This window comes from Haliaeetus leucocephalus, unplaced genomic scaffold (genome assembly GCF_000737465.1).
Source record: "Haliaeetus leucocephalus isolate CR32 unplaced genomic scaffold, Haliaeetus_leucocephalus-4.0 Scaffold730, whole genome shotgun sequence".
Lineage (NCBI taxonomy): Eukaryota > Metazoa > Chordata > Aves > Accipitriformes > Accipitridae > Haliaeetus > Haliaeetus leucocephalus.
In genome coordinates this window covers 2,912,968-2,940,460 of record NW_010973166.1, presented here as the reverse complement: position 1 = coordinate 2,940,460, position 27,493 = coordinate 2,912,968, and the positions used below count along the sequence as shown (strand labels likewise).

General features: G+C 40.0%; 1 protein-coding gene across 1 annotated transcript in view; it reads right to left on the bottom strand.

The window, feature by feature from the left end:
* RGL1 (ral guanine nucleotide dissociation stimulator-like 1) overlaps window positions 1-27,493 on the bottom strand; it is a 112,903-nt gene that overhangs the window by 51,941 nt on the left and 33,469 nt on the right. Inside the window, exons 2-3 of the mRNA XM_010580730.1 lie at window positions 26,416-26,526; window positions 1,394-1,602 (exon numbers count right to left, since the gene is read on the bottom strand). Of these exons, the coding sequence (XP_010579032.1) occupies window positions 1,394-1,602; window positions 26,416-26,526 (320 nt within the window). The remainder of the gene's footprint in view (window positions 1-1,393; window positions 1,603-26,415; window positions 26,527-27,493) is intronic.

Genomic DNA, 27,493 nt, shown 5'->3' with positions numbered 1-27,493 from the left:
AAGTAAAATAAATCATATATGAAGCATTATTGGCCGAAGTGACAATATATATGCATACAACTGTTGGTTTCTCCTATAAATTTGTGGCTTTTTGGCAATTCACTTGCTTAGGAAGCAAGAGATTCTCATGACACACTGTCACTTGGCAAGCCAGCTCCTCTTTAAAGTTAGTAGAATCCACACAAACTTGGTGTCCTTTCATATTTTATTCTTCAAAGATATGTATGTCCAAAACATAGAAACCAAACCTGAGGGTATAGAAAGAATTATCCATTCAAAAGAAGGAATTCCTCAACATTTTTATGTTCTTGTATATATGCACTGTCAACTTTTATTGCTCCTCATGTTCTACGTCAGAATTGGTATGGACTGAGACGTAAAGCTCACAGTAGTAAATCTAACTGTACAGTCTGCTCCCAGGATGGCTGCTCTTTCTTTATCTGACTTCTTACCTCGCTGTGATGTTACTGCACTTGAGCAACCACAGCTATTACTACAATCACAGCAGGACTGGCAGCTGGGCATTTCAACATCACTACTAACTGAGCCACATAAGATTCCTACAAAGCAAGTGGTATTATGTTCCTTTTCAGATACAAAAGAAAAACACAGATAACTTATCCATGCCTTGTTCCTTATCTACCTAGTGAAAGAGACAAAATTAAAACCTAGGAGTTCTTACGCTACTCCTCTGTTCTAATTACTATATGCCAAAATAACATTTCTGTACATCACTTGAGTTTGAAAATGCAATAAACATGATACTCCCAAAATAAGATCACCTCTGACCCAGTCAAGTCTCAGAATTTAGGGCGAGGAAACTAATGATGTGGGTTCTAAGCATTTATACAGATATAGCAGTTTTACCATAAAAGCTATTCTTATAACGTTAAGCAGTTCTTGTGCTGTCTGCAAAAATTTATGACTGCATGTTCATGTGAAGTAATAAAAGTGGCTAGTGAATTCTTTCTTATGTTTGCACAATCCCTGTTTCAAATCAGCAGCCCCCAAACAGGAGAGTTATGTCTGAAAATATCAGTATCCACCAAAACATAGGAATCTATTCTAGGTATGACTTTGCAGCCCACGCATTCTGGTTTTGGGCAGGGAAGCTACATTAATTTTCTTGTGTCAGTCCCAGTTTGGTTCCTTAGCAGTCAAACATGGCACACTTTACCCACTTGGTAACTATGCTTTAATGAGAGTTGGGATGTGGGCAGCGTGCATTTACGGATTTTATGTTTATGTTGAAATTCTGAATTTTGCAGTATTCTTGACATCTGTCCATCGGGTTATTAAGTTCATGTCCACTAAAAGTAATGAAAGAAATTCCTGACAACATCCCCCTGTCATGTAAACGATGGCTCAGTTTCCATTATATACTGGCTCTTACCTGTGGAGGAGAAGTTCCAGTACTTCCTTAGTAGAAGCAAACGCCCTGTATGTTGACAGAAAGATACTGATGTAGGTAAAATCATTATCCCCAAAAGCTGTCAGAAGGTTCTCCACAAGTTTCTCCAAAGTTCCAGCTTTTATTGTCCTGATCTTGCATGTTTCGTACTGGCTGACAGTATGTTCTGGAGGTAACTGGTCCCCTTCAGCCTACAAAGTTGAAACAAAAACAAAGCACAAAAATCAGACAGAAGCCAGATCCCTGACACAGCTTTTACAATGAAACACAGATTAAATTCCTTCTTTTCACAGAAATAGTCCATCTTTAGTTACTAAATGATTTTGTCAGTTTGGGCTCTCCAAACATCGAATGCTGTATCAAATAATGGAGGTTTTTAGCAAGTTTATCTTTAAGATATTTCTCTGATATGCTCCACAAAATATTTTATAGTCTAACTGCTATCAAGTTATCTTATGGTCCCATCATATATTATTTTCTAAAAGACAAATCCATTATCCCACAAAGAATAATAGTACTGGAGGGAACAACAGTGGTGATTCAGTCTCTCGCTTAACTTCTGAATAAACATGAAAACTGACCACAACTTTAGCATCAGCACTTGTGATTCTCTTGCTGAAAATACCAGCTCTGGGTTGCCACACAGAACCTAGGGTCACGAACACATGCGAAACATTTCATGGTATTTTTGCAAGGAGGGTGTCAAAGTCATCTTGCAAACATGTCATCATAACATTTCAATTTTCTCTTACAGTTTCCATTTGGCACAATATTGTCAACAAATCCAGGGTTTGGTGTTGGGGGTGTGTGTGTTTTTCAAACAGCATTTGTTTTTAATGCTTACGGCCTGCTTTAAGTATGAAATAACTAGAAACATTCCCTTAAATTCTGCCACTATTTAGAGGACAGTTCAGAAAATTATTTTCGTGACTAGTTTAAATACTTATTTGTTAATTGCGTGTGATAAAAAGCTTTAAAAATGGGATTATAAATAAAAAACATCAACAAGAGCAATCTAACAGAAAATTTCTCTCTACCTTTTCAGTTGGATGTCTCTGGGAAGAAAAGTTCAGACCACTAACGTAAAAAAGGCTGAACTCTACAGAAGCAGCATGGGGAAACGTACAGTTCCCCTTCCATTGCTGCTGTTTAATGGGGACCAAACTGACTGACGTACTGCATCCTCAGCTTGAGGAAAATGTGCTGTGAACGCACCTGCCCTTTTACCTTGACTGCAATTACATGACATGCATAATCACTATTTAATCACTATACTCACATATAACCAGCACTAATAAAACTCCAGTAACAAAAAAGTCATTTTCCTTCAGAGAAAGAAATGGCTTGAGCCTGTCCGAGTGTCTGCAACCATGAGTAACTTGCAACATTTTTTTTCACAGATCTTATAGCTGTTTTAAACATGTATAATTTGTTATATAGTTGACTTAAAGGTGTATCTGGAATTATATACAACACCACCATTACAGAAACACTAAAAGGATATGTTGTTACCACCGCTATGTATCTCCTCCATTCAAATTTTCCCTAAGTAAAACTTGCTCCCCCCAAATATGAATTTTCTTGCTGACTTTTCCTCTTACAATTAAAATATACTTTTGAAAATAACTAGTTACACAATACAACTGCTTTCAAACAGGGAAGAAAGTCTGCACCACTGTATTTAACTATTAATTTTCTATCCAGCAGATTGCCCTGCTCACAATGTACTGACTTGCGGCCATGTTCTACTCAGTGTGTGTAAAAACCTCTCATTCACTGATGTGATTGTGTACCAAACAAGGGCAGAATCTGCTTCCAAGATTGATACATGCACAAAATTTTCCATTAATTGCAACACTGCAACTTCCCCGAGACATCAAGTTGGGAGAATGTTAAAAAAAAAACAACAAACCACCACACACCAAAAAAAACAAAACAAACAAACCCCCCCCCCAAAAACCCCCAAAAACCAAACACCAACCCCAAACTCTGAAAATCTAAAACTGAGTTTGTCAGCAAAACATTAAACTGCTAGAAATCATTTTAAGAGACTTTTAGGGATTGTTTGTATTTGTATTATTTTAGCAATTCTGCCTGTAAGTTTAAAAGGAAAAAGGACTTGGCAGACAAGCTCAATAACAGACTTTCAGAATAAGACATTGTGGGCTGAGTTAGCATGCTAACAGGAAACTGCTCAGTCTGGATTTAATCAAGAGGCCATCTCTTCACTGACATAACCAGGCTACCCAAAGGCAAAAGAGTTTTCATGTTTGTTTTTGTGTTGTCTGCTCAGAGGAATACTGTATCTACTGCTATTAAAAGATATTCCTAAACCTCTTTGCAAGTTTTGACAGGGGCACACAGTGATCACTGTTATGTGGTGCCAATTAAAGCCACCAGAAGTTTTGCAGTGTTTTGTGCATCAAAACAACAAAAAAAGTCTCTCTGGCTCCTTCTGTTCCTCTGCTATCAACTCATCCAGCAGCCTAACAAAGGTGCTGGACCGCAACATCTCAGGGCTTCAGTAAGATTTTCTTGGTCCTCTACAAGGCTGAAAATAAACAAATGTGGCATTTTATAGTCTGATTTATTTTAGGTTTTTTAAACAGTCTGACTTTGATTTTTCAGGCAGTGGATTATGGCCTTGATAATCTGCAAGTATAACTGATGAGCCAAGAGTTTCCTACCAGATAAACAGCATCTTTCAAAAGCAAATGTAGAAAGATTGAACGGAGGTATATTCTTGCAAGTCCTCATTTTTTGAGGTTGCGCGGGTACTGATCTGGTGTAATTCTAACATCTTTACTAATCCTCTGCAATGTTGTACCTTTAGAGGGGCCCACTCTCTTTTAAGGCGATCGTCTTACGGCTATACAGCCCAAAACATTACCCATGTATACAGTTCTTGTTGAAACAGGAGAGCTCCGTGCAGGCTAAAAAACATTCAGGCTAAAAACTTCCTTCAAACACAAACTGACTCCAAAACCAGCTGCCGATGCCCAGTACTGAAGGAGCTATAATTCGGTTCCAAGCTGGTTACAATTAAGGTCCTGACCTTGCCCTGTACAGGCTGGCTCCTGAACCCACACACAATCTTACTGACTCACCAAGGCATTGTGAAAGTGCGAGATAGCCACGCACACAATTGCAGGATGAGGAAAAGATACGAGTATGAGCATAATATCCAACAGACGTCTTCTCTCTGCTACAGCCACCAATACAGGGCTTGAGTAAGCAGGTCCTAAGTTAAAAGCAGCTTGGTACCAGCATAGCTGGTTACTAGGTGTGTAAAAGCAACACTCCTTTATGAATCTCGTGAGACATGATGTGCAACCTTTGATACCACAATCTCCATTTCCCATCAGTCCTTCTCTGCAATAACTGGCCAAGATACACTGATCTCTTGCCATTTTACCTACTGATGACAGGAAAATAAAGAAAAACCTCCACATGCCACAAAGTTGCCAGGTATCTCACTCAGTTTGACAGCCAAACTACAGATCTAGAACCCACAGCCTCGTGGGCCAAAGGTACAAACACTACCTGTTAAACTTCAATGGGATTATAAATTAATTATAAACTCCACCATCTCCTAAATTAATGGTACATCCTAGCAGGAGGGAGTAGAGACTCAGGGTAAAAAAAAAAAAAAAGCTCAAATTTTGAATAGTACAAAAATGGGCTGCTACCCAAATAACAACATACAGAATTGTAGTCATTATTTCACAAATATCACTGGAAACAATCGCTTTTACCCCAAAAAACACTGCTCTGCAGGTTTTTTTCCAATGCAAATATTATCTGTTGGGATTTTGAAAGTGAGAATCATGGAATGAAATCAATGTAATTGTTTTTCATTAGGCAGACTGAAAAAAAAATATCGGAAGAAAACAACTGGGATGAACCATAAGTAAATGAGATATCAAATATTCTTCAGGCTTAGTCATTTAAAAACATTACCACTTTACTAAAGAAGTGGTATAGAAGTTCTGCAAAATTCTTTTCAAGAGTACCTAACTAACTAGTGTGTCTTAAACTCAATTTTTACTGATTTTGACAGATTTTTAAATGCTTTTGACTTTCCTTGAAACTTACAGCTTTTCCAGATGGGGAGTTTTCCACTCTACACATTTTTATGAATTTACTGGACAGACACCCTATGCCAGAATAAAACAGCCTAAAGTGCAGTCACTTGTAAGTTAACTAACAATAAGGCACTCTAATCAAGAATGACTCTTTCATTTCACTGTTTGCCTAAATGTGAATCAGCTTTAACCTTCTGAAAGTAGGAATAAGATGCTTTTTGTGATCTTGCCCTTTTTTTTTTAATATTGCTTTCTTACACACATGCTCTCCAGCATAAGCCTTTAATATCTACACTCATGGGGGGGGGGATAAAGAAATCATGGCATGATTAAGCTTCAAAAGCTCCAGAAATACAAGCATCCACAACACCAGTCTGAGAGAAGAAAAACCTAGGGTATCCTTCATTTAACATGTAGTCACACATCACTTTAGTCAAATATTTTTGTAAAGAACAAACGCAAAGATATGAACAACTCATTTGACATAGCGGTCCCTTTCAACAAAGATCTTAATGAACTCTGTAATTGAGCCTGCTCCCCTTAGAAGGAAGAAAGCAAGATTGTCCCGTAGGTATATTGACAGATAAAACCCACGGCAGCTGACAATCATGCTGAACTGACTCAAACTTGCACACATTGTGCTGACCTCCCCCGCCCCCCATCCACACCACAAGACAATAAAAAAAAAACAAAAGCAAAACCAACCCTCTGTGAAAAGTGGTAATTTTGCGCTAACGATACCACATAACAGTTCACATTAAAAAGAGCAGTGACGGGACAAAGCTTATCAAATTAAGTCTCAGGTGTTTCAAGCGTCGTCAGGGTAGGCCCCCGGGTGCACATATCCACACTGGCTCTTGCAATCAGCTCTGCAATGCCAGCAGTATTTAAGAGCCTTGTATCCCACCAGTCTCCTCTCTGTCCTTGTCCTCCACTCTGCAGAACTGTCAGCCTGGCAAACAGCTTGCATAAGATAAGACTCTGATTTTGAAGCAGAATTTCCACTCTAGGAAACTGTGGCTTGACATGCAGGATTTGGGTGGCCAGAGGTAGGATCTCTTGCAGCCTGCAGACTCCCGGCAGCTTGCCTTTGCAAGAGCGGCTGCTTTTATAGTACAGTGCACTTGGAAGTAAAATGACTATGGAGCTCTCCACAGAGCTCTCTCCGCTTTGCTAACTCCCATTTCCTCATTTTGGATGCTGCTGAAAATCAGAATTCTGCATGTTGACTGCACCAAACTCAGAAGCCAAAATAACTTTATGAGCTCTTTACTATGATCTGACAGCTAGGGGTATTCCTGGATTTCCAAAGCTCCACCCTTTTCCGTTCCTTTCTTACCACATAAATAACCTTTCTTGGCAGCAACCCAGTTTCCAGGACCAATTAATTCCATGATCATTATATAAAAGGCATTCTCATTTTCTCGTATCCTTAGAGCTCACAGCCTGGCTGGTATCTGTCTGAAGAGCTGGCAAACAGTAACAAAAGCTGTGGGTCAGATTTAGAGGTAAAAAAAAAAAAAAAAAAAAAAAAAGCTCCTCTTACACAAATGCTGTTGCTCAGTTAGAACCCTTTCACTCAGGCACCTTGCAGCTACTTAAAGCCACTCTGGGGAAAATAAGAAACAACGTGCATACCATGGTACTGAGCTGTGCATTCTCACACCTTCTGAAGTTATGCAAATTTAGACTCATTTGGATATCAGTGAACTATGTGGGACTAGCTCTAAAGGAATCAAAGCAAAAGTAAAGCAGCCTAATTTACACATCCCTCTCACTGCATGCATCCAAAGGAGTTTAAGCAAGTGCATTAAGAAATTAAATCTTCAAAGAGGTCTACATTAAAATGGCATTGTCCAGCTCTTACAAATGGTGAAACTTATTCAGCCATGGGAACACAAATTCCTTCTCTGAATTTGGCCCACTTCTTAGAAGCATCTGTGCAGCAAAGGAATGTAGCCATATTATTCAGTGAGAATCAAGTCCTCTGAGAGGTTCACTAAGCAGCATACAAGCTTTTTAAAGAGGCCAAAAATTGCCCCAACAGCTTAGCCCCAAATCTCCATCTCTAGCTATCTTGTATGATTTAGGCACTTACCTTCTCATTGCTTCCTACCTACAAATAGTTCCTTCTCATCCTGACTCTCACCCCCCTTGCTAGAAGGGCTTTTAACACAATCAAGACAAGCCCTCCCACCCTCTTCTCTTGCCTGACTTACTGTCTTCATTGTATCAGCTGAACCTGAAACATCAGATTACTTAAACCCTTTTCATTTTTGTTGGCCGTCTTTCATAGTTCTACAGTTCACCACAATCTTGTTCTCTCTTAAGTATGCCGGGGATGTATTATTTTCATAATACGTCAATATGTATAAATATTCCTTGTGGTAGTTTTGATCAGACATTGAAGCTTAGCAAGTTCCAAATTTAAAATAGAAAAGCAAGAAAAAGAAACCAATAAGTCAGGTAAGACTCTTAGACATGTTCATCTTGCATTGTTTGAGGAATAGCTGTCATCAAATGACATTTACTAGAAACACTCTTCTAATCCACCAAACAAATGTGTCCCATATTAAGTACCTTTCCAAAGCCCTTCTGTATTAGAAGAGAATTACCTCTGTAAAACTCAACATCCTCCTCTCTTCGGCGCATAGGAACACCAAAAAGTCCGATCACCAAACTGAGCAGTAAATAAATACTCAAAATAATAAACAGCTAAGCGAGTAGAGCACCAGAATGAAGGCAAGGAAATAGGTTTTATTGCCCATTTTGGCAATAAAATCAGCCCATTTTGTAAAATATTTTGACTTGGAGATGAAGGATGTGTTACATAGTGTCTCCATGAGGGAAGAGCTCTACATGGAGTCTTTGGACTTGAATAAAACAGTCAGTGATGAACTGTCAAGCCTAACAAAAGCTTTTACAGGTATGGATTATAGAGGGTGCCTAGAAGAGGGAAATAGGCAGCTGGGGCAGTTCCCCTGTGCCCTAGAAACAGTAAATTGTAATTATTGTTTCTGCTATCAATCCTTATCTTAACTTGCCTTCTCCCCTCCCCAAACCCTCATTGCTTCCAGTCTGTCCTGGAAATTTGTAGGTGCCAAAGCTTGCTTACAGTTCCCAGGCTGAGTTACTTACTAGGAACCATAAAGGAGAAAGGAAGGGGTATTGACTGGGGAAAAGTAGTACAAAAATGTGGTCAACTATTTCACTTGACTCTGAAACAGCTTTCAGTAATCCTGACTACAGATTACGATAATAGGTATACTGCACCTTCCATCTGAGGAATACTTAGAGGTTCAAGCTCACAGCACAGCAAATATTGTATTTACGTACACAATACAAGCCTCAATTACGATTATCTGAAAACACAGCATAATTAAGCAGAATGTTTCTACTGCTCACCACCCCAGAAGTTAATATCATCCATGTCTATAAAACGTTAGACAAATCAGATTGCACACTGGCCACCACTAAGTTTAATCAGAACTACTAGCTGACCTTTGCAACTATTTTCTCTGCTCACACATTTTAACTAATTTCAACATTTCAAAAATTTTAGCTGCACAAAGCAGAACATCTGTTGACTGCAGATGATAGGGAGTTCGGCTTTTCAGATGACAGTCTTGCAGAAAGAAGAGTCCCTCCTGGGAAGTCCTCAAAGGTGGCTCAAGAGAGCCTTAGCACTCTGGAAATTCAAGCCATGGTAATACTAGCCCTGGGTAAAGCCATATGCAAGACCCCTGGGTGCCTCAGTTTTTCCAGCTATGGAAGGGCAGATTAACACTAACATCTTCTACCATTTTATCAAAATTATAGATCAACATGAAAAAATTGTATTTTGACCATTCAGAAACGTAAAGACCATTTTTCACCAGTACCTATGTTGTTGGTAGCCAAAAATTGTGATACTTTTCCTATGAAAAGTCACACTATTTTTTCCCCTTCCAGGAATGTAATTTAATTTAATTGTGGAGCTCATCATCACTTTCTGCTCAGTCAGTAGAAACAAAGAATGTCCTGTATGAGACAGCAGGCAACACTGCTGAACTCAAAATGGATTTAAGGATGCCACAAGTAATAATTCTGTTGCATAATAGTAGCATGAATGCGCATTACATAACCCAAAATGGTTTTATTCATCCTGATTGTATTGTTGGCTTTCCTTTCACACTGTAAAGCTTGCTCAAACAGTACACAGAAATTAAAATTACACTGACTCAGGAAATCAGTGTAAACTGCTACTGCACTCAGTGTAAACAAGGCAGGAGTGATCGATTTTAATAGTATGAATAGCTAGAAAATAAAACTGTAGGTGCGGGGAGATTAAATGCATTCTGACAAAGGAGAAAATATGTAGCAGAAGATTGATTCAGATTTTAAAATAAACTGAACTTGAAACATAAGGTATTTTTGTGGAAGAAAAAACATCCAGGAAATGTTGTTACATGTTTCATAATAATTACTGTGAGCAATCTCTATTGCCAAGCTTTTTTAATCTTTTATAAAAGAACTAGGTTAACAGTAAGTAACCATTTTTATGACCACAGCATGAATACATACCTAAACTGCATTATAAACTTCATTTCAATGGCTGTGCTTTTTACTACCCTTTGTTTTGAAACTAAGAGACCTCTCCAGGGTGGGGTCTGAGTAGAAAAAGCAGTAATAGTAAGCTAATGTTACCTAATATTAAAAGTTACCAGCTTGAACACTTATTTAAGTGCTGAAAGAGTCCAAAAACATTAGTTCAATCATTAGTTCAGGCCAAACTGCATTTTTACTATATTATCTAGACAACAGATGGGATCCAGTTATGGAATCGCTTAGGATTCTTCTCTTGTACACATACACACACATATAAAGGGAGTGTCTATGTATGACTACACGCATGTCTGTATGGACCACACCTGCAACGGCAACAGTCTTGTGCCAATTCTATAGGTATCTTCTCTATGACAAATTCTGCATTTTGTATGACAGACTGCATAAGCATATGGCAACTAAACATACTGCATACCTACACAAATTACTGCATTCTTGTAACTACAGCACCTGGCCATTAACCCATCTCTTTTGACACAGCAGAAAGCAGCACGGGTTGCGTGAGCTGGCACTGAACCCACTGCAGACATTTGTATTTCAGTCTAAGAACGCTATGTTGCAGTTGAACTTAAATCCTTAGGCAATGGACACAAATCAAAACACACACATAATTATGTGGAAGTATTGAGTCAGAATCCAAAATAAGTATAGCTTACAAGTAAGGGGGAAAGAAAGAGTGAAAAATGGCAGGCTGAAAGATAAAATAGAAATTGTCCATGTTTACTGTCCGTTTTGGGTTTTGGGTTTTTTTTTTTTTTTTGGGGGGGGGGGGCTGTTGTTTAATTACCTACCAGGAGTTAATAGCATATCTCTGTTCTTCTCTGTTCTGTTCTAACTTTATGGCCACCTGATGTTTTCTGAACAAAATGACTGTTTTTGCATGAAGAATTCAAGCCTCATGGTTTAAGTAAGTGTGCAAGAGTTCATTCACATTTTGTGTGCTGCAGGGAGCCAGCAGATTGAAAGCACAGCCAGAATCAATCTGAAGCACTCAATGGGAGGAATGCAAAAGCGTAAGTTCTAACCTCCAAATGAAATACGTTATTGTTACTTATGAAACATTTCCAACAGCAGCACAATGGCTGCCATGTCAAAACGTAAGACACCATCCCTGCCCTAAAGGGTTTCTACTCTAAAAATACAAAACACATTGCAGGTAGAGCCAGAGATTACTACAAACCAAGCAAATAGACAAAGGATGCGTAGGCATATCTTCCTAATAATTTTCTTGTTGTATTTGCATGTAATATTTAAACTGGCTTCCAAATGCACCTCAGGAGCATTTAGTTAACTAATCTCTTTTGCACTGAAGACAACAGTTAATCCTGAAGGGTGTACTGACTTGTCATTTGCATCCCAACACCAACAAAGCTTTGAAACATTACCAACCTCATCTAGTAAGTTCTATCCACATGAATACTATAAACAACTTAAGGACATTCTGCACTTGATTCAAGTCAAAACAGAAAACTCAATATGATTCAATGCATGCAAGCTTTTATGCAAGTTTATGTGGGGCATAAACCATATATAGGAGGAAATAAAACCCTCGATAGCTCTTTAACATGCAATGGTCTACTTCTGCTTTAGGATATATGGATACTCAGAAGCTTAGATCATTGATTTTTTTAAGAGTCAGAAGGAGCTGCTGAGATCAGGAAGTCTAAGCTACTGCATGAGATATATCGCAAGTCTCCAGTTTGAAGCCCAATAGCTATGATAATTTGAACGTATCTCAAAGCATTCAGCCATTCCATATTGCTCAATCATTCTGAGACCTTTCAATAGAAAATGCCACTTTATAATAAAACCATGTTGGTTTACTTGCACAAAGAGCCCGTGGGCTCCCTAGAAAGGAAGAAACAGCTATTGACTGGGAGAAAGGTTGAGCCTTCATAAGGAGAAAGGCAACTGTACAAAGCAGCTGAGGGGTGGGAGGGGAAAAGAAAATGCTCCTTTAAACTGCATTCAGAACAAAAAGGTGGGAAGACAATAAGAGGAAAATATATTAAAGAAAAGAATATAATGACAGGATCACTCTGCAAAAGCATTTTAAATGTCTACATCTTATTAGTGCCATTGTGGCCCAGTGGCAGCATCGCCAGCTGTAGACCACAGGCCATGTGCTGGAGACCCATGCAGCACTCGAAGTCACTGCAACCCACTCCAATACAGCAACCCACTCCACAGGAGAGGCAGTCCTCTCTGTGCTGCGTGGCACAGCTGGGGTCCTGCTGGGAGGTTTTAGGAAGGAGGAGATAAACTCTGGTGTCTCATCCAACACGCTTTCTCTTCACAGAAAGGATTAAAGAGCCAAGCCTCTGCATCTGTAAGCAGCAGACTATATTGCTCCCCAAAATTTCGATGGTAAAGATTGTACAACAAAGTCACAGGGCAGATCAGGAGGATCTTGCCCCGCTATGGAACTTTTCTTGCTTGTCCGGCACAGTAGAAGAGTTTTCTCTCTCATAGATTTGAATCTATACAGTCGTATTAAAGCACAAGAGTTTGCCTCTGCACTCCTCAGATCACTAAATCTCAAAATGAATAGTAAGTATATTACAGATGAGAAAATTAAACCCCCAGAAGATAAGTTGGTCAGTTCAAGCCACAGGGTGAGTCATTAGCAAACGAATACTGAGTACAGGACTCCTGACTTGCAGTACCTTTCTACATCCAGTATCACAATTGTCCTCAAATTGGTATGACAGGGCCATTATACATAATAATTCATGTGCTCAATACCATATGCAGCAAACAGTTTATTCTCAGTGAAGGTTTCTCGTTATTTTTGAGTCACGGGAGACAAGTGGAGCAGCAGCAGCTAAGGGACCACCACCACAGATTTCAGTGGTGTTTGCAGTATGCAATAACTTCTACACTGATGCAGGGCTGAGCTACACGGAGATGACTGCAAAAATTTGGACATAAATTGGTGGCAAAGAGGAACACGTAAAAACTCCATCAGACTGTAACCCAGTAACCTGAGAGCAAAAGGTTAATGAGTGCTACCATGCAAAAAGGCAGAAAGCTTCACACCTAAGTTGGAGGCTGCCAAAGTTTCATTTTGATTGCCAAAGCTGTTAAAGGGTAGCTACATTCTGATGGGCAACAGATGGCTTATGCAACTAAATGTAGAGAAATGTAAGAGGCCAGCAAAAAAGTCTGTTGAAAGTACTACCATCAAAGGTCACACTGTGGCACACAGATCAGAGAAAAGATCTAAAGGGTTAGAGTAGGCACAACATTAAATCTTTCAGCACAACGCAACAGCAGCAGCAACAAAAAGCAAACAATTCTGCAAAGTATAAATAAAGGGTACCGAAGCAAGACAAAGGACATTATTCTTCCACTGCATAAAAGGTCTGATGAGACCACATGTAGAGTACCATACTCTGTTCTATCTGCCTTATTTTTAAAGTGGCTATTATGAAGTTGAATGGGGTAAAGCAGAGGGCTACCCACACAATTCCTACATTCGCAGAGTCTAAAACAGCAAGGACACAAACTTTTGTTTTACACAAAAAAATAAAAGCAGGATCTGAGCACCCAGAGTTCTCATCGACCAGGAGGAGGTTGCAGGACTTCTGGAAAACAGGCCCATAACAAACTCCCATACTATGTTGCAATATGGCCTTGACATCTTCTGGACATTAAAGTTCTCATGATTCTTTTTATGAGTGCCTGTGTTCAATTTTATTCTGCCTCGTTAAATATTTGCTGCAAACAAATTGAAACCAGAACTTTATAAACAGCAACACATAATAATTGTCATTTTAAACTAAACTAGAGGTTTTTCCCTCTGACAATGGCCAGATGCTATAGAGGAAGGTGAAGAAATAACACCCATAACATACAGAATAACCAGTCTAAAGGGAAAGACTCTTCTCAAGTGCAGGAGCTGGTTTTATACCTAAATCACAAAACGTTACATGTCTTGTGTTTTAAATCTCATGTAGTATTCATGCATTTGTGCTCATTATTTATATATATGTCTAATCCTTTCTGAATCCTTCTAGACTCAGTTGGACTCAATTACTTCTTCCAGCAGCAAGTCCTTCAGGTTAATTACATGCAATGTAAAATTACACATTTCTTCCCCTCCCCCCTTGCTTTCAAAACCACCAAACACTCCCTGAAGTGTTCCTTCTCCACTCACTGTTTTCAATGCCTTTGCTATATCCTCCTATTCATTGCCAGTATCGAGCCTCAATCCTGTGAAGACTTATCAAATACACTTATTGTTAAACCTGCACGTCAACCCTAGTTGCACCAAGATGCAGCTTTAACAGTCTTCACCTTTTCAGTGTCTCCAAATGCCAAGAATCCTTTCCCATCTGTGGATCCCTTTTCTAGTTCCCTTACTTTTGAGATGAAGGAACAAGCATCAGGAATGAATGAGGTGCTACTGTAATCTCCTTAATAGTATTTTCTAAGCTTCACTTCATTCCCCACTTCAGCTTAATATCTGAGCCTGCCTTCACAACTGCTCTTGCATAGTGGGCAAATGCTTCCACAGAACTGTGGACTCTCAGAAGTCCAGGTCTTCTCCCAAAATGGTTTTAATTAATTCACTTCTGGACCTAAATTGTTTCAATGTGCTGCTCTGCATTGTTAAGCAGCTGCTCCTTGCGGCATATATGTCATATGTGGAGAAGATATCCATGTGATAACGCTATGAAACCACTAAATAAATATTACCATGCAACTTTGACAGTTAATCCATCTCCCCCCAAACTTTTTCTAATGCTTCAACCTCCTTGGCAACATCAAGAAATGGCCTTTTTAAGAAACACTTTTTTCTCCTGTCTTTCCCACCTCCCCCAGATAAAGGGGAACTCTACCAAATCACAGGCAACAGCATTGCTGCTGAGTTTTAAACCCCACCCAAATCATACTTCTGTACTATGTTACATTACAACATATTTCACATAGTCTGTCTGGTGAAAATTTGTGGCCATGCTTTGAAAGTTATTTGGATGAAAGATGCTGTAAGAATGCAAGATTATTATCATTTCACTCGGATACGTTTTCACTTTCCTTCCGGTCCCTAAATTACTGGTGGCATGGTGCTGAACTGAACTACAGACCAGCTGTATTCAGGTGCTAGCATGAGTTCATTTTGGTCCAAGGTAGAGCGATTTCCACAAACAGTAAATGGATTTCTGTCCAAAACATAAAATTCCTCACTATAGCTTTAAAACTCTATTAAAAGCAAAACCAAACCAAAAAATCCACATCCTTATACATCTCAATAAAGTTCTTATTCCAGAAGGTGTAAAAACATAACACAGACTTTATAGTTTGGCCCTAAATGTAAACCTACATGCTAGTGTACCACCCATGAAGAACTACAAGTCACTTCTCAAGAGCTTGTATGGCCACTGAACATGAAAAGAGAGCATTTGGGGGCTGAATCAAGGGCAAAAGAAGTTCTGAAAGACTGCAGGTGCAAACCATTACAACTCCCTGGAGATAACTGCTCATCAGCTGCTCAGCCCTTTAGGAATGAGGTCTAGATGTATCTGTGTTACCTATGAGGAGGTAGAGAAAAGTATGCAAATAAAACGTATCGAAGTATCATCCCAGGGTTCAAAGAATGGTCTATCAAACTGGACCACATCCACTGGACAAAAGCAGCTGTGCTGCTGTCTGAGCAATCTGCTAAGTATAAAACATTTCAAATACAGGTGGGACACGCCGTTTTTCTGGTGTTTAAAAAAAAAAAAGGTCTTATGCATAAAGATAAGGTTTTACAATCTCTGATACTATCTTACTAGGGTGATAAACAACACTAAGACATCATGCACATTTGGCTCTGGTTTACAAGATACTACACACTGGCTACACAAAGACAAGCAAGAACAGGATTCACGCCAAGTTAGCATTCATTTACCCCTTTCACAGAAGGTAACCCCATTTTCTTCAAGGGATTAGGCCATGATCTGATCACTTTGTGCTCATTTCTTCACACAGCTGTACCCGCTTACAGTGCTGGCTATAGGAAGCTATATATTTAGAAAACAGATTCCTACAGCAGTAGTAAAAGATGCAAGTTCAAAGCATGCATTTACACACTGTCACTAAACATATTTTTAATTAGCTTCACCAAGGCTAAATTTAAATCCAAGCATGACTAACATGTTCACAATGCTTCAGCATGTTTCTTAAATGAAAACATCAAAACCAAAACTGTAAAACTAATGGTTTCTCCAGGGCTATTCTCCTTACAGCATCTCAGTCCAGTTCGTATGCTGCTTCTCCCAGGCTTTCCGATGACACATAGCCACATTCCTTGCCAACACTTCTTTAACCCAACAAGTGACCTAGATCTTCTAGCATTCAGAAAGAAAATGCCAGTTTCTTTGCAGAGCAAGCTGATTTTTTTTTTGTTATTCCTTTCACTTACTACTTCTTGAAAAAGCAAGCATGATAACACTCAGTGATGTTAGCAGCAAGGCAGTTAAGATGCTAGAATTCAGGGAGAACCTCTACCATCCAAGAAGCATAGTTTAAACAGACAAGCATCCTGGCTATCAGAAGAATTCCCAGTGGAGATCAATTATAGCACAGGATATCATTATATTCCTGTGTCACAGGTAAACCAAAAGTATCCCAAAGGCAAATTTTCATACATAAGCAAGCTGGCAGGGAGATTTCCAAAATGCAGTTGCATGCAACCAGTGCAAAAACAGAACAGTGCAGTCTCCAGCAACTTTTGCTCAAGAGGCCTTCCGTAGCTCTTTCTATTCCACTTAATATAACAATCATTAGCAAGAGATGCCTCTGCACAGCCCCATAGGAAGGGAGGCTGCCTGTGTCTCTCTTCCTAGTGCCATGTGGCCACACAGGAGTATCCTACAGCCTTAATTCAGTGTTAATAACACCACAAGATTAAAGCCCTGCCACCCTGTCACCCTTTGACAGCTTGGAATGGAAGGTTTTAAACTCAACTGAGAGCATGACACTGTGCTACAAAGCCAGTTACCCTTCTAATTATGCTTTTTGTATTTGGAACCGGGAAAGTAAAAGACAGTAATCTTGCAGGCTTCCATTTTAAAACTCATAATAAGCTCAGTTTTCAAGTGTCTGTTCCACACACAGCCTCTATTACCCAGCTGATGACTGCATCAGAGAGTGTTACTTGGGATATCCCTGGAACAGAGATCTGTGCCCAAACAGGGAAGTGAGGAGAAAAATATTCCATAAGAAGTCATTAATAAGGGCTACGATGCTATGGTACTATTACGCTCACAACTGAAGGAAAAGACGGAGGAAAGAGCCTACTCAGAACCAAAAGGCAAGCTGAATGAGATGCCAAAGCTTTCTTTTTGATAACTATGTACCTGTCTATAGGCAAAATAATTCGGTTCCCTCTGAAATCTATGTATCTACTTTGTGGGTCTCCAGTAGTTGACAGGCATCTTCCACCATGCAAAATCAATGTGAGCACAGCCCATCTTTCTTCGTTCTCCAAGACAGTTCCTCAGAGAAGACAGCATTCGGACCGGACAATAGCACAACCCGGTTTCTGTAGGGAGCCTGTCAGCTCCTTGGGAACTGCTTTTCTGCTTCTGCCAAACATACGGTCAGAACTACACCCTGGCCTTGGTCTGGGCAGTCAGGACAGGCTGCAGGAACCTGATTCCAAAGAGTCTGATTTAGCCAAGAGGGACCAACATACGCTATAAATCAAGATACAAAACAGCAAGTTGCAGCAAGAACAACAATCAGCCAAGTCCTTGCCTGCTGGCTGCACAGGAAACTACACTCGACCAGAACATCTGGGATCTAAGAGTAAGATAAAAACAGAAATCACAGAGCTGGCTTAGAAGGGCACATGGGAGGGCAGGAGCAGGCTTAGAGAAAATTTGAGGTTTTGCATGTTCCTAAAATGTTGATGGTTCCGGGCACCATTTAAATCTCAACCCATACTTAGGAGGTCAGTGTTGGAAAAAAAATATCCAAACTAAAATTTCTTTTCTGACATATTTTTTAAGTCAAAGAGAAGGTTATGTCCAAGGTCCTAACTGGGATACAGATTAGTTAGACAGAAGTTTTTGTAATGTTTTTCTGACTGAACTTTCCAACACAAGCTTTCTGCCAATGTATGTGACTGTAGAGGTGTTTAGAAGCCAAACTTGTGGTCATATGCAGTGTGCGGTGTGAGACAATCATTCAAAATTCATTTTTAAAACACCACAAAATTCTCAGAAAAGGTAGTTATCAAACAATATCAGTGTTAAGAAAACACAAAACGATTTAATGATAGATTTGGTACTTTTCAGCTCTTCCCCTTTCAGAATTTTGAAGATATTTAAAAGCATCCTTCTACAGCAGTTCATTTATAGTTTTGGAAGAATATGTTCTGCTATACACCCAATGCTATAGCATTAAAGACACCTTGAGACAAGTAATATTTTGAATCAATCTCTGCCTGAACAAACCCCAGAGCCAGAAGCTCAGCCGGGGCCAAAAAAAGAAAGCAGAAAGAAAAAAACATGTATCTAAAATCCACTCTAGACATGTAACCGATGGCTAACTAAACCAGGCAGCACTGGCCATGAGGGAGCATAGTATTTCTCTGTTATCTGGATATTTAAGACTCAAAGGAAGAGCAGTCTGTGTCATCCATCAGTAGAGCAAGAAACTTGATGCTTGAGGACTGGCTCTAAAAGCTCAGCAATCATTTAAGACGTGGAGATACAGTCTCTACAGGCATCCTCGGGTGCACAGGGGCCTGGGGGAACTCCCGTTCCTGGCTGCATTTCCTGTGACTTGCCCCAGTAAAAACTCCTGAGGCAGAGTGCAGGCCCTTTCCTCACTCCCTCCCGGATAAAGGACTCTGATAGGAAAAACATTTGCAAGCATTAGGGAGCCCCTCCTGTCTCAACGACTCATTCCTCACTGCTTCCCTCAGATTCCTCGAGGGCTGGACACCAGTCAACCACCCCTCCCTAACCCCTGGAAGGGTGAGATAAAGCATTGGTTAACAGGGAGGTCTCCAAAAGTCACTTCATAGCATTTTAAAAACTCTTGTTTGCTTTTCATTTTTGTAATCTTCTGGTCCATCTGCCCATGCCACACCCACACCTTTCACGGCTCATTTTCTGCGGCACTTCATCCACTCTGTTCTTCTTATACCACTGTTCCCCCTCCTCCAATTCCACATAACATTTTCTAACACCTCTCTGCTACTTTTCTGCATCCACTTCTCCATATTGCGGTTCCCAGTGCATATTCAGACATCCGTACAGAAAAGGCACTCTCTTCACCCACCTTCCCTCCCTCCCCACTGTACTACTCACTCCCACCTGCCCTTCTCTCACTGCCTCTAGAAATTTCACCATGACCTGGTCTTTGCATACCGGTCTCTCCAGCAGCAGGAGAGACCAGCACCACTGCCTACCTTGAATTAACCAAAGCTTTACAGCCACACCTTTTCTTCATCAGTCTGGATAAGACTGTGGGGGACTTCTACCACAAAGTAGCTGCTCCAAAATGTTCCCCTCTGCAGTCTCTCTTCTCTGGACTCTCCTCTCATCTTCATCTCTTACATACAACCAGCTCCGCACAATCAACCTCCCTCTCTGATTATACATCTGGATCTCTCTTTTTCTCTTGTCACAAAGTCCCACATTTTTCCCTCAAAAATGCAACTTCCATACCAATGATCTACCCCAATCCTCCCCTTCGCTGCACACTTTCTTGCTCTCATATTTCCTCTTGGCTTAGAAACATACAATTGGAGGATGCTGTGTTCTGCTCTCAAAGGAAATTACCTTATAATCCTCTTCACCAACTGATCCAACTCCATTGTTGATGCTGTTGGGTTCTTTGCTTCCTTCACTCTTGCTGGAGTGCCACTCCACTACCTCATCGCTCTGATGATTTGAAACTTTATTCTAATTTCTAACAATTTATACACCAGTCTATAGCTGCTGTGAATGGTTCTTTTTCCTCCCTTGTGCTTACTTCATGATTTTTTATAGGTATTAAACATATACTCCCTAAATCTTCATTTTGTTAACCTAACTAAGCTATACTCTTCAGATTATAATCAGACATATTCATCATTTTCTTGATGATCCCAGAAGTCCTCTCCTGTTTCCTTTCCAGTTTAAATCAACTTTCTCAAAAATGACCAGAATTACAGACTGTGAGCGAGGACACTCTACAAGGGGGTTCACACTTCCCATCTCTCCTGGCAATAATCTAAAACAACATCACATTTGGCTTTTCTGTTTTGCATCGTGCTGGTGGCTCACATATCCTGTGACTGATTAATACAGCCAAAGTTGGAAGGGACAAGGACAAAAAATATCGTCCTTTAGCAGAAATTATTTTAATACATTCACAAACATGCCTTTGCTTTCTGTGCTACTTAGTTTCAACCCACTTCTATTACAGTAATCCTGAACGTCAGCCTGTAGGATATTTCCATCCTCCAGGCATTTTCTTCCTCTGCCAGACAATCAGATTTTGTCAGCATGCTCCTACTTTTATGTCACTGACCCTAATGAACACACAACAGCAGTTCAGTCGCAGGACTGACCCATGTAGAACTGCCATAGGCACCTGTCTCCAGACCAACAGTCCCTCTCTCAGCTTAAGCTCCAGCAGCAGCTCTTCTTCAACACGTCCTTCAAAATAATTTATAATTCCTCAGTCTCTCCAGAGACTAATTTTTTCAAGTGTTTTCAAAAGCAGATTTTCAAACAAACAGATTAAAGTCACAGCCTTTTTAAATCCAGAAGATCAGTTTATCTTCATGAGACAAATATCTCCTACCTACCTAGGCCATACCTCCCGCACCCCAAACACAGGCACCACTGCTGTTCTCCAGTCATACAATGGCATTTCTGACTTGAGCAATGAATTAAAACTCCTTGCTGCTCGACTATCATTTCTTACACCAGTTCCTTTGTAGTTCTGGGGTGGACACTACCAGCTGCCCAGAGTGGGCTCATTAAGCTCTTAAGCAGAGACAAAACTTGAAGACATGTGAAAGCCCCATATGCCATCATTACCATCAACCTCCAGGTTGACCTTTGCCATCCTTATAAAAAACAGGCAAAAAATAATTTAGTTTTTTGGGTTATATATATATTAACTTTAATTCCTTTCTCAATTCTCTCTGTGAAGCAGACTTATTTTTTGGCTGTTCTTATACAGCTGACAGTTTGTTTTCATTTGCTTTGTAAGGCTTGACTTTTGGCAGCTCTTATTTTAACTCTTAGATACAGCTTTCTCTGCTGACAAGAGCTTCTCTGTGTTTGTCAAAACCTAATTCCTAACAAAAAAAAAACAAAAACAAAAACAAAAACAAACAAACAAAAAAAAACCCACAACAAAAAAACCAACATATTTTTTAGATTATTATGCCTGCACCCTTCTCTGAAAGGTGTTGGTTTTTTTCCCTTATTCAAACTAGAAGTCAAGGTAGCATTTGCAGTTTTGACTCTCAAACTTCCAAGCTCACACATTCAACTGTCTGAACTTCCTACTCCTCTTGACTTCACCAAATACTTCCCACAGTTTACAAGTGTGCCACTGTAAAGCTAAGCATCTCACAGACCTACTCTACTTATCTTTCTACAGAGTTTAAGACAAACCCCACTGACACAGCATCATCTCTTATTGGATCAGTCATATTTGATGAAGGAATCAGCTGGCAATAGTATCTACTGCCTTGGTTCAAATCTTGCCAGTGGCTAAGAACATTCATCCAACCAGGTAGCCTTAAACCACCTCCTCACTTCCCTGTTTGCTATTTATATGATCATTCATTTTCTTCCTGCCTTATTGTCTTACACCATTCATTCTTTTCTCTTTCCATCACTGTAAGGCCCATTCTGCTAGCCCCTCTTCCTGGTGTATCTTTATTGTATGCATCCATTGGCATATGGCACAAACACAACAACCAGGCCAATTACCTTCACTAGAAAGGCCTTTTTTCTTTCCCCTCTTCCTTCGATTTTGTCCACTCCATAGTCAAGCAATTTCAGTATTTCAATTTAATCTCATTCCACATCTGCAGTCCTGGCCCTTCAAATTTTTCAGCCCTTGTTCCTCTTTGCAAAGGAACCCTTGAACAATTCTCATTTCTACCATTTGACAAGTGCAGAAGTTTCTTTCCTGTGGTTCTCCTCTGATCCTTTCATTTATCCAATGGATCCAATCCCACCTCATACCGCTTTCTCTTGTACCTGTTGCCTCCCATAGTCCCATCACTCTCCTAGTCAAAATCTCTTTCAGCCTCTCACCTCTTACACATTCCCCCCATCTCTCCACTTCTCTGCCTGCTACTTTTTCCTTTCTCTTTCAACTGTTTACTCTTCAGTTTACTATTTACAATAAATCACTGACTGGAGTTCGCCTTTTCCAATGCCATTTATACTCCCTCAGCATACTGCTCCTGGCAACAGAAATTCAGGTGTTTAGCAGCTGATCTACTGTTACAGCCACTGCTTTACTGTTCTTACCTGCTTCTGGCTATGGTATGATTCAGCTTGTCTCTGTTTCATTTTATGGGTACCTGGCTGTCAGTTCAAGATCAAAAAACCCCACAGAACTCTAAACTTTTCACCTGTCTTTTCTGCTTTGTTGTCTTTTCTTCATGGACAATAGCACCATCCTGTCTGACACACAGGGTGCCAGTCTCCCTACAGGCTGTATTTACATCCTCAGAGGTAAGCTGGATCTCATTTTTCAGGTTCTTTCTGTGTCACTGTTTTAAAAGACAACCTTCTCTTTCTAGCCACATCATTAAAATTCCTTGCTGCACTCTGAAACCTTCTATTCCAGTTCCCGATATGCCTTTTTCTCTAGCCTGATGTAATGACTTTCAAAATGATGCTGAATGTCCACTCAAAAGCCTGCTGCAGAAAGCACTCTCCTCATCTCTTCTTTTGAGCGTACCATCCATCTATATAAATCTCTACATCTCCATCCTTCTCTCTCACAAAGAAGTTAGGCCATGTATCTCAGTTTCCACGGGCCTTCATGGCTTGTTCCCAATCTCCACATCATCTCTCTCAAGAACCTGGAGACCTCTCAAGGTCTATCTTGGAGACACCAAAACCCATCTCATTTTCAAAAAATGCCTTCATGCGTTCTCTTGTCGAACCTATTGTGTTTGGGAGGTATTCTCCCTCAACATCTCCAGAGGTTACATTCGACTTCTGAAGTTTTGTTAAGAGTCTGCATTGCCTTGATGTCTACAAATAACTTGAGAAAAATCAGACTGTTGCAAAATTGATACCACTGCCTTGGATACCAATCATCAGTCGAGACAACATATGTGTACATATCAAATGAGGCCTGTCTGTAATCTGTTAATTCTTTTTAGTCAGGACAGTGCTTTTGTGCAGCATCTAGCACAATACTGAGCTACTACTAGGGCTTTTAATATTTCATAATACTGTAGTGCCTAAAGTCTTAAGCTTCACTAAATATTTAGTGACTAAGTATTTAGTGACAAAAACAGTAGCTATTATTGGCATCCTTGATGTCTAATATTAAATTTAAAGCTAAGAAATTTGGTGTTTATACAAAAGCTTCACACTTTTGAAAGTTATGGAATTGCTGATGACTGCGTAAGTCACAGCCTGTTTGTCTTTTTCTTTTATTAATTGTAGAATTTTGAAACACAAGACAGACATTTCTGTATTTAAATAGGCAAGTGTTTACAGTGCTTAAGCTGTAATCTTATGATTGGCTTTTAAACAGACCATTGTGTCATAATAAGGCCAACGATTCAAGAACCCTGGATGGATTCTTAGGATAGAGAGTTTTAGGAAAGGTTATTAGATGTCCTGAAACATGAAAGATCTAGGTTCATTCACTTACTGGTACCTGTACAAGAATGTATTTAAGCAAGATTTCAAGCTTCCCGGTAATTAAAGGAATTGGTAATAAATCCCAACACACTCAGAATAAATAAGACCTTTTATATTCCTTTCAACACAGGTTCTATGAAACTTTCAGTTATATCTGCATTTCTCTCAGACACATCAAATAATTTACCATCTAACGCTTTTCAGCTGAAAAGCCTCCAAATCACTTTACAAATGCAGCATCACTAAGAACTAAACACTCTGGAACCACTGAATCAACCCCCCGCTCTGATACCACACAATATTTAACAGCCACATGCAACGCCGAGGTTTTAAGACTTGGGCTTTTCAAGTCACAGGAACTTGACCTGCACCAATAAACCGCAAGAAGCTCAGGGCCTCAGTGAAGGTCAAACTGCTAAGCAGACCTCTACAGGACACAAACTGACATTGACGAAGTAACTTTTTAAAAAGTAAACCCACACAGGCAGATAATCAGTAACAGAGTTACTATATTTGTTACAATGAAGGCTCAATACTTGCTGATGTACAAATAGGTTGTTCCCATACTCTCCAGTTGACCTTGAGTCTCCAACCTAAGCCTGACTTATAGCACCATCAAAAAAAATTAAGACCAGCGTTGATAAATCCATCAGCTTATTAATTTAGTGCTATGAATTTCAAAGCATAGAAAAAAAGTTAACATCATAAAACCCTATAAGCTCCAGATTAAAAAAAAAAAGGTCACCTGATGACAATTATAAAAGAGACAATTATGCTTTTCAAGGCAAAACTGCTGGGGGCAGGGATGGCTATTCATAAATAATGTTCTAGGTTAGAGGCTATTTATTGACTTTAGGACCACAGTAAAGCCATTAATAAAACAAGATCACAAAAAGAGCTTAAAATATTTTATGTTCCGAAAGCTTAAGGGAAACAAACAGCCCATACATTTAAAAATATTTTTAAGTAATATGCATAAGATTTTTTGCTCATGAAAGACACCAGCCTGTAAGCTGAAGTCACCAATTTATGCCCAGAACAGGTGCAGACTTCTGACACACTGCCTCCTTCCTCACAAACAGGGCTCAATTCTGACCTGAAAAAACTAACACTAACCACAGAAAGCTAAAAGTCACTTCCATGAGCTTGCAGTCCCTTGTCCTCCTATTAAGATTGGCACCATCAGCTGTGGTGATGATCTCAGGAACACATATGCACTCTTCCTTTGAGAATATGACCAAGACCTGGCAAACTCCTGCTACATACAAGGAACAACATAGCTGAAATAGGAGAAAATTCTACTTTTCTGAAGTATGTTTATGGGACACAGACACATTCAAAATGATCTGCACCTCTTACACAGCTGGGAAATTTACAAGAGCTCAAAAATACTTTCTAATATTTTTCCTGGTGAAAACAGGATGCAAAGATGGGAAATCTGCCACTCAAAGGAAGCAGATTTGAAATTATCTGTTCTGATTAGAACTCTATGTACTTCTTGGAAACATGGGAAGGGAAGATTCTAAGCACTATCTGCATGCAGACAGAACTTGCTTATTTTTCTTGACTGCAGTTTCAGCACTGCTGTATTGCTTTATGTCACGGAACTTCACAAGCAAATGATTTTATATAAATCTCAGGGCAGTTTTAAGAGCCTTTAAAATACCAACCTTGATACTACATCAAACCAAGTTCTTATATTATTGCCTTTGATCCCAAAGAAAATACATAAACATAACAAAATAATAGGAAAGTTATAGCTACCTCCTGAAGATCTGGCTCAAACTGCCACAGCTGCACTGATTCCAATGAAGTGAGGACATTTTATATCAGCTGGGGACTTGGCCTGACAGAGGTGAAGGCACTCAGCAGCATGCCAAATTGAGTGCGTATGCATTTAAGCCCATTTTACTTACTGCTAAAGCCTTCATGCTTTGAAATACACCTTTGAAAAACAATACAGAGCTGTAATTCTTGCAGAAATGCAATTAGTTTCTCATCCAGCTGAGAAAGCAATACGAAAATAAGACCCAAACCTGTATTCCCTTAAGTTTCGAGGAAGTTTCTGCTAACTTTTCAGAGACCTTCGTTAGTCAAAATACCATGACTATTTATTTGGGAGATCTGAGATAGGTTCCTAACAGCAGAAATAAGCCATAGCCCAGTCTGAAATAACTGTTAAATGTTCAACTTCTCAGGCCATAAGCTGAGATTCTTGTTTCTGCACTAAGTATCGTCTGACACATGGCCACAACAGGCCAAAGCTTTTTTACATGTCAAGAAAAGAGAAGGAGTCAACACAAGGAGAGAGCATTTCAGATGTCCCAGGCAGACAACTTGAGTGTTTGGGGTTTTTTAAATAGTGAGAGCAGTCAGTGCTAGAAGTTAATATCGTAACAATTTGTGTGGAATTCAGCAGGCTCCAAAGTCCATGAGCAGCCTTCCAAAATGCCACCACGCCAGCTTTACTTACCCCTAGCCATCTTGCTCCTTTGTTGGCAGCCTGCTGAATCTGCACTCTTTTCAGGGTGACATGGTAAACAGCTCCCTCTTCTACCTCCTCACCCCAGTCCTGAATTGTGCTCTGCCAGGAAAAGGGAAAAGAAAAAAAGTAAGAGAGAAAGGAACATTTTCCCTGTTCTGCTAACCACAATCTATACCAGGTGCTCTGCTGCTTCAGGCAGAGCTGAGGGCAGAAGACGGGCTGCACAAAGTAAATACAACAATCAAAGCAATACAGGATACTTTGGGATTGAAGGAACACTGGAGATATTCTTGGCAAGCTGTCCTTTCCTGTGGTATCAAGATACCCTGACTTTCCATTTAACTATTTTTCCTAGACTAGCACATATTTTAAATAGTTGTATAAAGTCTTTTCTAAGGAAACAGTTTGGTTTTGATTAGCAGTCTTCTCTTCCCTCTCCCTCCCCCTCCCCCCTTTTCTAAAGCAATTAATCTCTTTGGCCTTTCATTTATGGAAGGAATTGCACTTTTTAAAACTGTTGAATTACTTAGGCAGACAGCCTTTAAACTTTGAAGCTAACAAGCATTTAAAATACAGCAACCCTTTATTTCTCTTGACAGGAGGGATCTAAAGCGCTTGTGGTTTGCTTTTCCAAAACCTATTATTTCAAGCTACAAAAAACTTTACAGAGTCGAGGCTTTAAAACTCACAAATAACAGAAAGCGGATCAAAAAAAAAAAAAGTGCATGCAACGTCTTCCAAACTTTAAGCGAACATGTGCTGCGATGACTCCTCATTTCCTAGATTATTAACCCTACAAAAGAGCGCAAGCCGCTGCGACGCAGACAGAAAACATGCACCCGAATTTCTCCAAAGGGTGACTAACTTCCCTCTCTTCACCCTCTCCGTGTCAGGCACACGCACGCAGTCACTCCTGAAGATAAGCATCACTCGGAAGCCCGGCAGATCGCAGAGGCGATAACGCACGGCGTTTCCAGCGAGGCTCCGGGAAGCAGCGGGCGGCTCGCCCGGCCACGCCGCCGACACCGGCACCCCGCGGGTAGGGCCGAGGGGGGGGGGGGGGGGG